A 16,541-nucleotide genomic window follows, 5' to 3' on the forward strand; every position below is an offset into this window, starting at 1 on the left:
ATCAGCTGGATACTATTTATGAAGAAAATTGGCCTTGGTATTTAAATACTCACATAGATGTGGAATATTTAGTTATTTGAAAATTTGTTTGTTTTACAGTGTTAAATAATGTGGAAAATCTGATTCTAGACTTGTCTATGTGTATTGCAGAGTGGAGGGAGTGGGAATCATGACCCTGTTGTCGTAGAAGCTGCAATTTTTCTTATATCTATGATCTTTCAGCGCATCAGGTTGTGGGTAAATAAGACTGATATAGACTTCTTCCACTGGAAGCCACTAAAACTGGCAAGGTAAAACATACCCTGTGTGATTCTTACTTCAGTAGTAAGATGTATCAGTAAATGTTTGCAACTGATGAAGTGGTAGAGGTAGGTAATGGTGATGAAAGCCTTTTCAGAAGAACATACAAAAAAGACAAAGTGAAGAAAAATTTCACATATAACCCAGAAGAATGCAGTTAGAGCAAGGGAACCGTGTTTCGTTTGTGACCTTGTCACCAGAGAAAGAGGTTATTGCCTAGAGCCTATACTGTAGGTCGCATGCAGTTACAGTACCACTTGGGCATAAATAAATGCATGTCCCAGTTACGCCAGATGACTGCACCATCACTGTACGCCCTTTGAAAGCAGAGAATACAGCCCAAGCTTCACCCACCGTGCTTTAAAGCAAACAAGGCAGTCCCTTGAGTCTGTATGTTGTATAGTGTGTATATGTATAAGTGTGCTGTATGGTGCAACTGGACTCATTGCGTTACGGTACTGGGACATTTCTGTTGCAAGGAAAATAGAAAATTATTTAAGAATCTTAAGTAATTAGTACCGTGAAAGGTGGGGAAAAAAATCAAACAAAACACCAACTTTGGGAAAGATCACGCTTCAGAGACAGTACTGGGTCGTTAGGCAAGATTAGTGGCATTAATAACAGGTAATGCTTTCATGTCAATAGGTTCCCTATAGCCATTTTTAGCTACTGCAAATAACTAATGGTAATTTCTAAACTCACTCAGACAGCACAGGCTCATTAAACCAAGATATGCATTTATTTAAACTATTTATAAAGTGCAGTATGAAAAGGAGGAGAAAGAAAACATCTGATCACAGAAGAAAGTGAAGAAGAATCCACAGGGTACAGCACATGTAAGGTATCTAGATCATTTAACATGAAAAAGATGTCAGATTTAGTGTGGAAAATCCTGACACTGCTGACAAAGATGTAGCAACATCCTGGCTTTGAAGGTTGAAGTAGGAGAAAATCAATCCTGAAATACGATGCCATTTCCCAGCACCGAGGCTTGTGGAAGAGCGGAGGTGCTGAGAGGGGAAAGCCGTGCGCTTGTCACCACCTCGGCGCTGAGCTGCAGTTTTGTGCCTTCTATTCTCTCCCCCACGGAAGGGATCGCATCCATGCCTGGTGGTGCAAAAGTCTCGGGTGCGGATGGCTGTGGGTAAAAGCTCAGTGCAGCTCTGTCCTGACAGCTTCCTACATCCTCTCTGCGCTCCAGCCACGCTTGTGTTCCCGTCGGTCTGCGTCAGGGTGACCCCGATTGCCAAGTCCTCGGGACTTCACTTGGCCGCTGCTGCCTGTGTGGGCGAGGGGCGAGCAAGGGGTCAGGCGCAGGCCGTTTCTCCCTGTGGATGTGCGATTTGGCTTCTGAGGTCTGCAGCGTGTTTTGCTTTGCTTCCCTCGTTGGTCTGGTGGAAGCATCTGAGGTCAGCCCTGCTGAGGACGGCAGCCCTGAGCCTGGGGGTGTGGGGAGGAGCCGGGCCCGCACTGCCTCGGGCGGCTGCTCCCAGTCCCGGGGTAGCCACTGGGGTACTGCCGCGGGCAGAGAGCCTCCTCCTTACTTCTTGGGCTTTTCCCCCGCCAGTTTCCCCACTGTGGGTTATGATCCACATAGAGTGGGGCATCCTCACGACCTCTGACATCCTAAAATCTGTATCTGCAAATGACACGTACGTAAATTAAAGCCACCGGTCTATGAACTGAGTCGGGTCTTCTAGTTGTTTCTCAGCGCTTCCAAAGGATGATGCGGAGCTTTCTGCTGGGTACCACAAATAGAAACTTGAATTTTAAGAACCCATTTTGAGACACGCATCCTGTTTTACACTTTATGGAGTCCATCTGGTAGAGGAGCTGTATTTAAGAAAATCCAGTGCAAGGGAAGCAAAATCCTGCCGTTGCGTTGCTACAGTGGAAAAATACACACCGTACTGCAGCTTGTGCTCGTGGTTTAAGACGATGACTGGCAGAAAGTCTGTTTCCAGGGCTTTCTGTGCTGAACAGATTACTTAAACCAGAGATCCCTTCAGATGCCTGAGCTCAAATACAGAAGCATTAAGTAAAGAACTCAGGAACTTGAGTGAGGCTGCTCACTGAAACCATGATTAAGCTTTAAAGGAGGAAATCAAGCAAGGATCAGACGTAGCTGGGTGTGGAAAATATCTGTGGAAACAGGTGTTGCTTGTCACTTTCAGTTTTACTTGGATGCCCAAGCAAGCTCAGGCAAGCAGGGATGGAGATGGTGGGCAAGTGCAGAGGTGTGGGTGTCCTTGGAGTGCTTGCTGCAACCCAGGGAAAGCTGTGTCCCCCCCGAGAGCTCTTCATTTGGGCATAAAGGCCAGAGCAGTCATCTGGTTTGTAGTCAGTGCTTAGTGTGCAGACCCAAAGCCCCTGTAACCTTGAGAGGGGATCAAATCTGACAGTGGTGCTTGAGCTAGAAGTTAGCAGCCAGGAGCGAGGGCTGGAGGCTGTCTGCTTAAACCACCCCATCTGTTTAAACCAGGAGGGGTAGCAGAGCTGAGCGTGACCACAGCTTTGTGGTGGAAATGTGGGACAGGGAAATATGGCCCCTCTCAGGGATGGTGAGTAACTGGCCTGAAAGTGGTCTCCATAGCCCTCAGCTGGTTGCTGTTGCTGCAGAGTGTCCTTCGTGCCATGAGCACGGGCGGTGGGGGGCTCACTGGGCCAAGGATGCCTTCCCTCTGCAGCATAACTCTGTGTATGTATTCACGTATATAGGCCCATAAGTATGTATATATTTGTGTCTTGTGTGTATTCCTGTTGTAAATGGAAGCTGTTTTCAGACTGAAATGGAAGCATTTGTATTACGTAAGTATTTTCTTGGATATTACCTTGGTGGAGTTTGCGAGAATGGAAGATGGGGGCAGCGATGCTTGGTTTTGGTTTCTTGTCCAAGTCACTGTCTGCAGTGATTCAAGTGTGGCTTCTAGGCAGGAATTATTCATATTTGTCCATTAGACTTGGCAAAAGCCTGCAGGTTTGTTTACATTACTGAAATTCAAATCTATTTGTCTGGGAAACTTAATGGCAGAATGTGTGGGCTTTTATATACTTATATATAGTCATCTTTAGGCAGAAAGTAAGAAATGAATGTTTTGCATTAGTGGATGACTTGAACAGGCAACAGAAAAGGCAAGATGGTGGTGAACTTGTCAAGTGACAGAACAGAAGATACAAATCCCAGAGAAATAAGGATGCAAATACCACTGAGGACTGTCCAAAAATGAGTGCATGCAAATTAAGTTCAGCTGTTTCAAAGATAAATATCAGATAAGTGCTCTTTGTTACAGTAATCATGATGGAGCTCATGTAGTAGTTAATGGTACCGCTGTTTTTATGAGGGGCACTGGATTCTCAGCACACTATAAAGATGTTAATCAGCGAAGATGCAGCATTCCTGCAGGATTGTTATGATTATCCCTACTTCACAGTTAGCAGGAAAACTAAGGTTAAATGACATGCCAAAGGTCAGATTCCAGATTAGATGTAGCGCTGGGAATAGAAGTCATGACTCAAACTCCTTCAAGCCATTTACTTAATTCAAGTGTTAGGAAGAAAGGCCTTGCCTTGTTGGGAATTCCAATCTGAGATCAGTCTGTAGAAGGTTGGGTGACTTCTACTTCTTTTTTCTGCAGTGGAAATTAGCCCCACTTTCAGCCATGGGAGGATAAGCAGCGTTGTGGGTGCAGTTGTGCAGATGTCTGAGATGGGCTTCATTTCCCCTATCTTGGAACGTCTGTGTATGACCTGGTCCCCGTTGGCTCCTTGTGTAACCAATGGCAAGAAAAAACTGCTGATAACGTGATTCGTCTGACCTGTTTTAGCTGCCTACTTTAGAAGCAGATGAAGCATGCTCTAAAAACACTTTCCCTTCTTTTGGTTTTAAGGGAGCCTAGATGAAGAACTGCCATGTATAGGTTGTCTGGGCTGGGTGAGGTGAAGCAGAACTTTGCACAGACAGTGTAAGCAGCTTTAGCAAGCCAGGTGGGCCAAACTGTGGTTTATTACAGCAGTTTTTCTTTTTTCATAGTGGGGTTTTGCAGTTGGCCTGGCTGATGATGCTTGCTGCCAGCCCTAGACCTCGTTACCTAGAAATAAGAGATTGGTGTGTTCTTGCTGGTTACAGAGCGGGAGGTTATTAAAGGAAAGAGGAAGCATGTGTGAAGAAAGACATCAGAAGGAAACGGTGGATTCTCCCTGCCCTGATAGCTGAAGGTTAGCCTACCTATTGCCAAGCAGCTACGGATGACTTGCTCTGGTTTTGGTGAATCTGGGGACTAGCAGCACCAGGCCACCTTGGTCTGTGAACATAAAGCCAGGGTGGTGTACACCAGTATGGGGTGAGGTCTCTGCCAAACCAGCTGCCGACAGGGGTAGCACTTACAGATTACCTGGCTTTCTCAGTGTTCTCGTGTACAGCGCTTTCATTTTCTTATCCCATCATTTTTATTCCAGCATGTGGCCCATGATTTAACATCCATTAGATTCAACTTCAGTTTTGGAATATAAATTTGGGAGTGACCCAGGTACTGACTCTGAGTTTGGGTGAGATAAGTGCTTTGAATTTGGTTTATTGCTTGAACACGTCTTTTTATTTCAGAAGATGGAGTAAATAAACTCCCTGATAAAACATGGGGTTAGTCAAGACAGAAGTTGGCTTGCGATAGGATTCAGTGTTACACGGGATGTTTCACTCAACTCCAATCACACCTCTTCAAACAAAATCACCTACTGTCCTCTTGTAGCATGCATTTAGAAGTTCTGTTCTGTATTTCTCTGATGTGTCCCCAAAACCTTCTTGTTCTTTAAGTTTACTTTAAATTCTCCTTGGAATATATTTATAATGCAGTGCCTATTATACTTACACAGCCACCTGAAGTCTGCCTTTACATAGGTATCTTAAGCAATACTGCATCAATATTCTCTGGTTAATTTATCCTAACCTAATTTATACTAACCCCACATGTCCTCATGTATTCATCCATCATATTTATAAAAGCCTTCCCTGTGTGCTGAGTTGTATGATAGCCAGCATTTTTTGTGCTTTAGCTGAACTCTCTACTTGGGACTTTTAATAGCAGCTAAACCACAGAAATGTCTGTACTGCAGTGTCATGAAGCAGGGAAAGATGTATTTAAAAGTCCAAAGAGCTACTTGTGCCTGGGTAGTAAAAGCTGTGCAGATAAGGGAGACTCTGAGAATAACTTCCTTCATGATCTACCTACCTGCCCATTGGGATGCTGGAGGAGTTTTGGGAAATGCAGGGGATTTAAGAAGGTCACAGATTGTAGTAAATGCCCGAAACATGAAAGTGGATTTTTCAAAGTGCTGAGCCTTGCTCTGTGACTTATGCTGACAATCTGTAACTGTTGTCATCTCAGCTGGGTGCTGATGGTCTTCGTGCTTTGAATCAATTAACTAATGGACCTGGGATAGCTGACATTTTCCTCGTTTTCTTAATTGCTTTGTTTTAAATGCCATACTAGACCAGCCTAGTTTCACTGGTGCGGGAGTTTCCAAACACTAAAAAGAAAATTCCCTTTGAGAAAATAATCCCTGTGCTCCTGTTGGCATCATCGTGTCCCATCTTAAAGTGTTGTGTTTCCTTTAGCATAGCTAGAGATCTTCTCTGGGCAGCGCTGGGTCTTCCTGGGTGAGGCTTATGATTAAGGAAGCAGTGAAATAGCAAGGAATAATGAAAGCAAAGAACTTAATCGTGGAGCTCGGGCATAAGTTCCTGCTTTCTGAAAGCTTGGGCAGATGTGTCCATTACATCCAGTTTACATTTTCAATCCCCTCTCACAAGGGTAACTGATAGCTTTTTGTTTTGAAAGTTGAGCTCCAGGGGAAGAAATGCCCTATCTCTTCTTATACCTGACTCAGCTTTTGCATCTTGCTGCTCTGAGAGATGCAAAGACATGCTTTGAACGTGCACATAAATATCCTAAGCCTAAGGTACAGTAACAGAGCCTAGGTTGAATTCAAGGCTACAACTACCTGTGTGTCCCAGGAGCTGATCTCTTCTTCCCTCATTCCTGCCAGTTGTGGAGTGACTGAATTTGGCTGTTTTTTGGAGCATGTTTGCAACTGTTACCAAATATTAAGGAGATGAATATGGAAATAGTTTTTAATGTTACTGAGTCTTCATCACAATTATAAGACACTAGTTGCTGTCCCTTTAGTAAGTGTGGTTTTGTTGTTGCTTTTTTTTAATTTGGAAATGAATTGACAGTTCATTTCTTGACAACTAAGGCATGAGAGAATGAACTTCGCAGTGAAATTTGGCTATAGTAAAACACGTAATCTGTTTGACTTCATCTTAAAGAAGGCAGGCAGCTGGTTAAGTACACAGATGTTCTGGTTGAGGGCAATCTGATATTAAAATGGCATAATGTGGCAAGAAATTATCATTTTAAAATGAATGGCTGACAAAAGAAATATTCAGTTAAGCACCCTACCCTTAATTATAGCTGCAGATATTTTGCTTTTAGAAGGATGCGATCAAAAGGTGCTGAACAACAGAGCCTTCTTTCTAGCAGAAAATGCTGTGTTGCACTTCCTTATGAAAGAAATGATGCATTTATTGGCTTGCTGGACTCTGTTCCCCACTGTGAGACTGCAGCATAAGTCTGCAACTGAAATGATGGTGGCTATGCAAAGAGGTTTTATTCATCTACAGCCGTAAGAAGGGCTGTGAGGAGATATAAGAAAAAAAAAAAAGCTGAAGGTAATGTGTTTGTGTAAGGGTCCTGTTCCTCTAAAGGCACAAGTAAGGTTGAATTTTTAAGCTGGGATGGAGACCAGCTGCCTCAGTGCATTTCTTTATGAAACATGGCCTTTTGATTATAATATTTTACTCATCTCCAGGAATGCCTGCCCATTGAAGCATGGAAGTGTTGGGCTTCCTCTCCCGCTGCAGAAAAGGAGGTAGATTTATGCAATTTCCTTGCACTTAATTTATTTGAACTTGCATAGTTGCGCCCTTGGGGCTGCAAAGGCCCTGGCCCTAGGGCCTGCTGCTTTTGGAAGCTTCTAAATGCCAACTCTAATCTGAGATTTGATTTTTAAAAATACCGAGTTCCTTGACTTTTTGCTTGCAAAGAAAATGGAGTTACTCCCAGTAACTGAAATGCTGGTACCGTTATATTTCAGGATATAAGGTGGGAGAGCGAGCGATGTATAACTTTTTCATGTTCCTACAACAATAAAAAGCGGTGCAGTGTCTCCGATTACAACAATCAAACCAGTTAAACAGTCGCGTTCTTTCTTCATTTCACCCTCCTCTGCCTTGTACAGGTGTGTTCTCTACTGCAGCCTTCAGAGTTCTTTGTAGCCTGCCCTGAAGGTTCAAAGACCAGGGCAGTTTTGTATTGCCTGGGCCCCGAGATGACAGCTCCCTGCAGAAAGCACCCAAAAACTTGCAGGAAGGGAGGACTGGGGACACTGGAGTAGTTGGTGTTTTGGGAGCACAGTACAAAGAGCGACTGTGGGTATTTTCCCATCCCCTCTGTTGGCTGCCCAGTTTGCTGGCAAGACTGGAATAAAGACCCAGGGATCTAGCCAGAAACAGAAGGTAGGTAAGTGGCATGAAAGGTTGGTCTAACGCTTCTGAATCCTCCTGTAAGTAGGAAACCGCTCCGTCGTCTTCTGTGTCCTTCCCTATCTCAGCCTCCAAGACCTCCTCCCTTGGTGCAGATCTTTTTTTATCCCACCTGAAGCTTTCCCAGCTATCATTTCGTCACTTTAGCCCTGTGGCTGTCATTTCCGCCTCCCTTCCCTGCCCACCACCTTTCAATCATTGCCTTTAAAAGTGCTAGTAAGACCTGAAGTTGGTCGGGCTGGTCCACCCGTGGGGAAACAGTGGCCTATGTGCCAGTAGTCAGCCGATGGTCTACAGCAGCATGGGACTGTGCAGAGTATGAAACTCCTCTGGGCAACAGATAGCAGTCAGCAAGGTGACCTTGGTGTCTGCACTGGTGTGATCACAGCTTTATTAGTGCTGGGGAAACTTTAACTGAGATGCACGCCAACATCTTGAAGTCGCACTTCTTGTTGAGAGGTGCAACACTCGTCCTTCTGCAATCGTTGTCTCGTGAAACAATTTATTTTCTCCAGTGATGTGCGTCACCCAGGGTTGTTTTGATTAGTTGACCAAATTTGCTAGTGTATAATCACAGAGAGCACCCTGTGTCTGAGGTTCTTGTAATCTGTCTGCCAGCTTGCACCGTCCCAGAGGCACTGATAAGAAAAGCCTTGCTCTGGCAGTGTTGTGTCTTGCGCAACATTTGGAGAGCTCAAAGCATGCATGGCACGTAGGAGCTCTCCGAGCCTGAAGAACGAGGTTAGAAAGTACTGATCTGAGCACCTTCAGCATCTTAGAGCTGAACACTGCTGGACTTATTCTGACTTCCCTCCCCCTCTGTTACAGAGGCCTCGAGTCAGGATGGATTTCAGAAAGGATGTGGTGAGTGGATTGGGAGCAGGGGTTTGGGGGTGCTTGGGTTTTCTTCCCAGTTGTGTGCCAGCACTCTGGGGTGACTGGGCAGAACAGATTTCCTGTGTGAAAAACGGGGACAGCAAGGCTGCTAGAGAGAAATGCTCTGATCTCTACTGGTGAACGCTTCCCAAGGCTGAGACATTCTCCTTCAGAAAACAGCTTTTATTTAGGCATTTTTCTTCTGGATTGCCCCTCCTGGGCAAAGTCGCTTGCATATTCATGTCATACTTCTTTATAACGTGACTTCCAGCAAAGTCCACCTGTGGCAGGAGGTGAGGATATATAGGGTCTGGCACATTTGTTCAGATTTAACTACTTTTCCAGGAGAACGTTTAAAAGTACTTTCTCCAGATAAGACGTTTTCTATTGCTGTATGTCTTGGAAATGAATGTGCTACCTCAGGGCAAATACAGGATCTTCTCACTGCTTGTGACACGGTTGCTTTAAATCTTCTGCCGTTATTGAGAAAATGATCCTCCTTGGTGAGGATCCCATTAGTCTATCAGGGACGCTCTTAGTTAGAGAAGTAGATGAGTCATGGGAAGCCTTGTGTCTCTTAGTGCATGTTTGCAAACCTAATTTTAGTCATCCTACTGTGTTCTGCACTGCCAAAATTAGATAACATTGTTACTGCTATGCGAGTGTTTAAGTCAAAAAGATTCTCCAGATAAATATAACTTGGAAAACCAGTTCATTTAGCTGTATTCAGTCACAGATCACAAATACATTCGTAAAATTATTTTGACAGGTTCCTAAAATTGGTTTTCTAACACCATTCTCAGACCCATTGGCTTCAGCAGGCTTTGCATCGAGTCCTGAACTGCGTACATGTCTAAATAAGTGTCTGATATATCCTGTATGTCCTCCTGCTTAAAATGAATCGGTACTACTGCTTCTGTGCTCTGCCTGCAAACGTCCTCATGAGGCGCAGCAGCGGTTTAGATAAAGGTTTCTGGACTCGCCAGCAAATTGTCCTCGTTACTGTTAATTTTTTTACATTCATCTCTGCCTCTATTCTATCTGTGTTTCAGCCCCTCCTATTTACTAATGAATTTATCGCTTGTGTCCTTGTGAAGCTGGAGATCTCACCCTCTCTTTTTGCACAGCCTGCTGGTCTTGCTCTTTGGCTGAGTGGTTAGCCACCAGGAGCTCAGTGCTGGGTGAGGAGCTGGATTCAAATCAGGACACGGACCCCAGTTTAACAAAGGATTTGAGCACATACTTCAGTTGAAAACATGAGCTTAAAAGCTCTGCGACCGTCTTCATGACACATCTTCAATGCTTCATCAAGCTGAGTTTAGCTAACATTTAATACTACTCTTCTGATGAAGAGTTTGGTTTTCTCAGCTGTGGTCCTGCTCCATGAGTTGGATCTGATGAGGCAACCCCACAGACCAGCTGGTGGAGCTCACTGTAGTTATGAGGTTAGGTGGTAGATGCTGGGTAAGCACGCTTGCCCTGTCCAGGGGGTGGTGGCATTTTGTAGCTACTGTCAGAGCTGTGTTTGCCATAGTCCAGCCCCATGAGAGAAACACCCTGGAGATTTTGGTGTTGTGGTAGGTGAGAGAAAGGGAGAACAGGACACAGACAGAGGTGTCTGTGTAGTCAGAGACCGAAATGAGTATGGACTAGGACAGGAACAGGACCTGAGTCTTTATGTGAAACATCAGCTGAAGATATCCAAAAAGGGAGAAAGAAACTGATAGCTTTTGTGAATGGACTGTTAAATGCTGCCTCTGATGCCACTGCAAGCTTTCTGCAGTATTGGTTACTTCTGATTAGATTTGTGAGATGCACTAGATGACAACAGTCTATTTAAACATCTATTCATATTCTTGCTGTAATGTGTTTCAGAGTGGATTGTATTTGGTGTTGTGAGGACACACACACAGCCTGTGTGCTTGCTTTCTGAAACTCCTCACTTTTGCTGTTATTTCAATCAGCATTCCCACTCTGTGCCACGTGCTGTTGGCTTTGTCACCAATTTGCCAGCCATGGCACCAGGATCTCCTTGGCATTGCGTCCAAAAAAGGACCAGACTTGGAGTCTCTGGACGTGTGTTTTCCTCCAAATACGCTGGAGATATGAACTAAACTCACAAAATCTCCTTTTGCAAGGTGAGTCGTCTTGCCCCTTGCCTTTCCTCCCAAACACACCGTCTGCCCACCAGCACGACTTATCTCAAGGCAAGGCGTGCTGCATGGGGTGCGTGAGGTCAATAGCTCCAAGTAACAGCGAGTGAATGCAGTGGTTAAAAGAGAAGAAGCAAGACTGGGCTGTGTCCCTGGTGTGCAGCTTGCACGGGGAATGTGTGATTCATGCTTTGGACGCCCATTTCACACTTCCCCACAGCTGTGCTGCGTCTCGCATGCCTGCAGGGCTGCGTCGCAGGGCTCCTCGCAGCTTGGGATCCCTGGGCTGCAGCTGCTCTGCGAGCAGCCATCCAGCACGGCTGGACAGCGGGGTCGTGGAGACGGAGGGATGCTGGGGTGCACTCCAGGAGGAGACTTCTGCACTGGAAAACTGCCTAAAACACATAATTAAGCAACAGCTTACTGCCAGAAAGCATTGCCTCTTATCTCATGGTCAGGAGTGTGCATGGGATCTCAGGCTCTGGGACAGCAAGGAGCTGAGAAAGGGAGGTTGAAATTGCTCCTTGGCCATCTTGATCCTTCAGGCGTCCCTCTCTCCTCCCATATTTCTCTCCTCCCGTGTTTTTTTCCCTTTCCTCCTGCTTCCAGCGCTGTGCTACGTGCCGAGGGAGGGAAACGCCTTTGCTTTCCTTGCACCTGTTGTCTGGGTAAACAGAGATTTGCTGCTGTTGACATCAGTCCACAAGCCCTGCGCTCTGTTAAGGCTCCTTTTAACCAAACAAAGCATATTTTCAGTGGTACGCAATGTTTGGCTGTGCTAGCAGAGAGCTCCAGCAGGTGTCTTCCAGGCCTTCAGGAATGAACCAGCAGTCCCCAAATGGAACATGCAGTGGGTTGGATGCTTGGCTAATGGAAGTCGGCCAGCCTCCACTGGATTTCACCCAGAACAACTAAACTAAAAAAAAAAACAAAGCTTGTTTTCTTTCTAACAAGCACTGTCCCCTTCTTTGCTGTCTCTCGGCAACCTGTCCCATACCCTCCTGCTGCATCTTTCTCCATCCCGCTTTTCCTTCCCCACTGGCCATCCTACAGGCATGCCAGTCCCTTGGCTGGAGTAACTCAAGAGCAGTTTTGCCTTCTCACCGCTTAGATATTCCAGGAAGCAAAATCTGCTTTTGGTTTTGCAAAAGGCTGCTGAAAAACCTGCTGGAGGCTGGGGAACATCCATGGCACGTGTGAAATGCAGCTCGGTGCTGGGGCCAGCAAGTTGCGTGGGAGAAGCGTTGGGATGGCGCCGCAGGAGGGAGAGATCCTGCGAAGCTGGGCTGCCTGTGAAGTTATGGAAAGCTTCAGCAGCACGAGTCTGGAGCAGCCCTTTTGCAGGCGTTGTTCCTGGGCAGTGTGCTCTGACTGGGCATTTACTGCTGGTGGTGAGACCAAAACTCCTCTACAAGTCCTAGAAGCACACGTTAGGGCTCTGCCAGGCGGTGGCCGTGGCCGTGGAGCTGAGCCCCCTTGCACATCCCGCAGGTAATCGCTGCCGGCCTTGTGAGCCAGCGGAGGAGGTGTGAGCAGGAGGGTGTTGTCCGTCTGCTGTCGGCAGAATTAGAAAATCAGAAGCAAAATGCTTCATTCTCAGGAATCTTTGGATTGGAGCAAGCAGCTGAAGACAGCTAAACGTCTTGAAACAAATGGAGAGGGTAATAGGGTTAACTGGGGATTCAGATTGATGCTAAATAGTGTTTGCAATTATTTATATTTATCCTGATGTCTGTTAGCGGGACTTTATTAATGGCATACTCAGCAGGCTTGGTTAAAATGAGGACTTTAAGCAAATAGCACTTTGATTTAAAAAGAGCTTTGAAATATGAAGCACAGTAGGAAGAACAGGTGTTGGAAGAACTGTAGGCCGAGAAAGCCATTATTAGATTATTTGCTGCCTTCAGTGGATCTGGAAGGAAAATTTCTGCCCCTTAGGCTTTCCAGAGATTTTCTGCTGGAGTCAGTACTGAAATGCAGGCAGCTTTTTGTACTGAGAGCATTTATATAAGGATGGGTGATGCAAATAGCTGATAGTTTACAGCTGCTCTGATCTACTATGGAGAAACCTCCTCGCTTGTAGTTACCCCCGTACGTTCCTCGTGGGCACCCCTGACCAGAGAAAACATGCACGTTGCCAAAATGTACTGCTTTTCCAGGGCCAGGACTTGTCAGAGTGAGGGTAGGGTAGGGGGACGGGGTTTCTGAATCAACAACAGGTCCCCTGAGGGAGGAACTTGCTTCTTCCTTAAGCTTGGCTCCTGGCTGGTGTTACAGCTCCGATCAAAACCTGTAAGCAACATCTTTTACCTTCAGGTCTGAAAATATAATTTCCGCAGCATGTCTACTGTCTTGTTATTTGTTTGGCAGTAAAACCATGGTACTCCATCCGCACTTCATCGGTCAGGCTCCGTGACTTGCTTTCTGTCTTTGTGCTGCCTGACCACTCGAATGCCATTCGGAAAAGGTAGGAGATGCGAGAGATGCAGTTTCTTCTTGACGTCTTGCTACAGCTGCTGAAATAATTCTTCTCTCTTCACTTGTCAATACGTGTCCAGGCAGCTTCAGAGCTGGGAGAAGGGTTCTTTACCTGATACTTGGTTAGGAGCAGCAGCAGGTGGCAAATCATGACTGAAATGGGAAATCAGTGCTTTTGTAAATGTGAATTACGGAGCTGAATTTAGTGTATAGGTCTCATTCTGAAAGAAGGGAGAAAGCTTTTATCCAATGTGCTATTATTACAGCTAAGTCATATGGAAAATCACCTGGGCTGGGAATTTGGTAGAAGATGCCAGTCTATCAGAAGGATTTAGGGTTTGAATATTACCTTTGATAAACCACAAATATAGAAAAGGTAATATGTAAACTCAATTTATTAAAATTTTTTTTTAGTGTAAAAATCTTCGTCAGTGCGTGCTACAGCTCTTTGCTTGGCTGCATGAAAGTGTGCACTTGTTTTTGTTTGATATCTTTTAAAGAGAATTGTCAAAATCTGCCTTCATGTAAGAACGCATTAGTCAGTGCTTCTGGCTAAAGGCAGTCTGTATTTAAGTGCTAAGCCACTGTTGCTTCTTTCTGCAGAAGTACAGAGAGGGTTGTATTCATTGCTGTTATCTCACCTGCATTGGTTGAATAATGTGAATTTAAAATTTGGAAACTAAATGGAGAAAGCAGAAAGTTTTTTTTTTTTTTTTTTTCCTCCCTCCTCCTCCCCCTGCTGTTCTAATTATGAATAAAAATGTAATCAAGGAGACCTGCTACTTCTAAAGCTGAGGAGGAGACCAGGCTTAGTCTGTCGGCTCAGTGTGATGGCAGATGATATTTAATCTCTATTTTGTAATATTTTTAAAGTTAATTTTTAGATAGCAGTAAGGGAGTTATGTAAGCTTATTTTTGTATGCTCTGAATTGAAATTCAAATTTATATCGCTACGCAGTATGGCAAATCAAAACCAGAAAAAGAAAGATCTGCTAAATGCACACCACTGACTTTTGCCTAAGTTAATGTAAAAATTAAAGTTTCGAATAAAGGTGTGTTTAATCCGTGTAATTACTTACTGCGTTTAGATACCGAATAATGCATTCTCCTCATCACCTGAGACAGCACCAAGTTTCTTCTAACCAGTGAGAGTTTCCTTTGGGAAAACATCTTTTAAAAAAAAAAAACTGAAATGCAAACCAAACTGGAAATAGATAGCACAGGAAACCCAGTATTAATTAATTTTCCTGATTGAAATCATAATTAATATCAGTGATACAAATCAATGCGTGTGCTTACCGCTTTTGCAGGCGCACGGGGGGATAAGTGTGCGTGTGGCAGGGGCGAGGGAGGCTCAGCACCGCTGCCAGGACGCCTCCTGCCAGGGAAGAGAGGTGGCCAGGACACGGGTCTGCGGTGCAGACCCCAGGCAGCTTCCACAGGCGTTGAGAAATCACACTCCCAAGCCCCCTTATGAAACTAGCCCTCGCTTTTATTAGAAAAGTGTTTTTTAAGCATCCCCGCTTGGAAGGCAGCACTTCGTGTTTGTAGTTTAATTCGAACAAAATGTTGGTTATAGCCCCAAATGATGGTTTTGATTGGGTTGATCCAAAATAGCTCAGTCTCTTGGTGTTGCTGTTCAGCAAGAGAAATAAATTACTATTATGTGTTGATTTCTCCTTCCAGTTGTTTATTGTAGTGCAGTGGTTTGTTCTGCTTTCAAGTGTCATTAATCCCTACGAAATAAATCAGGGTTCCTGAATGAGCTTTTATTTGTCAGATTTGACTGGGGTTTAATCCTCAGCATTGTTAAAAAATGCTTTGCTTTTTTATGGAGGTGGATTGTTAGGACATACAGTGTGCAGATGGTGGAAATTTGTACTCTGAACGACTCGGGGATTGTAGTCATCTCCTGTTATTATTGGTATTTCTCTCTCCCCTTCTTCTGCCACATGACTAGGGCTTGGGGTGAGGTTTCATATAAACATTGTGGTGTGTTTGAAAAGGGTCTGCAGAGGAAGAAACGGTTATGATCTGCGTCTGAGCTTTGGTAGTCTGGATTTCCTGGTCCTGATTCTGGCTTCTAACCAGGGGAGTTATTTCACCTCGGGCTGTCTCCCGCATCCCAACCAGTCCTTAAGGCAAAGGCTGTCACTGTTATGTGCTTGTACATCTAGAAGAAGGGGGTCTCCAAGCACTTCTGTTCTGTGAACGCCACCTACAAATGAGGTACTGGAATGTTACTGAAAACGTCGTTTTAATGAGGATTGGAGTGGGTACTGCTTAGAGGTATGCACCGAGGTGTCGCCAGCTGGCAGTACCTGCGCGCAGCGTCCAGCGGTGGAGCCTGATGTCTCCGTGCGATGGAAAGTTTGGGCTTTGCGTGCAGGAAGACTTCCTTCAGAGCTGGTGGTGTGACAGGAGAGGCTCATTAAAGCAAAAACAAAGCAGAGCAAAAAAACCCAACCCAGCTATCAGTTAGATAAACGTACTGAGAAGTACCACAAACCGCAGGAGCTTCCTCCCATGCCTCTTTGACCTGCTCTTCCCAAGCAAAGACTGCAGCACCTCAGCCAAGAGGCAAATCATTAACAGCACTCCCGTACCGTGTCCCCGAGAGGTGTCACCAGTCGTGTTGGATGGATGGGGATGATTTGTGTGCACATCTGGGAGAGGGAAAGATCCTCCTCTCTGTTCCCTTCCCTCTTTCTGGAAGATAGTCTGGGAGTGTCATAGGGATGGTCCCAAGATAATTTAAACAAAAGTTGAAAAAATGAGGCTGTGTAGGCCAGAAGTCTTTTGTTCTTACTATACTCAGATCCAAACGAAAAGCTCCAGAAGATCCTCAGGCACCTAGAAAGGCTTCATGTCTAGAAAGAGACAGCTGGCAGTAGAGCCCCTGCTCCGTTGGGAACGTGGTGGGTGCACTCCGCGGCAGTGTTTGGGGTAAACCCGCACACAGAGTGGCAGAGAAGTCCTCAGAGAAAGGCCATGATGTGTAGAAAGGCTAAGATTGCTTGGGGGGAGAACTGTCTTTTGTAGCCTCAGGTAAAATTTTACTTCCTTCTCTGTAGGGAGGGTTCATAACCTCTTACAATAACAAGAGATTTTTATCAGTTTAGGGTTAGTCTATG

At 45.1% G+C, this 16,541-nt stretch overlaps 1 protein-coding gene across 5 annotated transcripts in view; it reads left to right on the plus strand.

Annotated features, from left to right (window-relative positions):
- EVL (Enah/Vasp-like) overlaps nucleotides 1–16,541 on the plus strand; it is a 146,492-nt gene that overhangs the window by 31,571 nt on the left and 98,380 nt on the right. Inside the window, exon 1 of one of the 5 annotated variants that reach the window (XM_048069735.2) lies at nucleotides 8,609–8,764. The exons of the other annotated variants lie outside the window; for them this stretch is intronic. Within the exon in view, the coding sequence (XP_047925692.2) occupies nucleotides 8,760–8,764 (5 nt within the window). The 5' untranslated portion in view covers nucleotides 8,609–8,759. Of the gene's footprint in view, nucleotides 1–8,608; nucleotides 8,765–16,541 lie in introns of those variants that run through there. 5 annotated transcript variants of the gene reach the window in all.

This window comes from Anser cygnoides, chromosome 5 (genome assembly GCF_040182565.1).
Source record: "Anser cygnoides isolate HZ-2024a breed goose chromosome 5, Taihu_goose_T2T_genome, whole genome shotgun sequence".
NCBI lineage: Eukaryota > Metazoa > Chordata > Aves > Anseriformes > Anatidae > Anser > Anser cygnoides.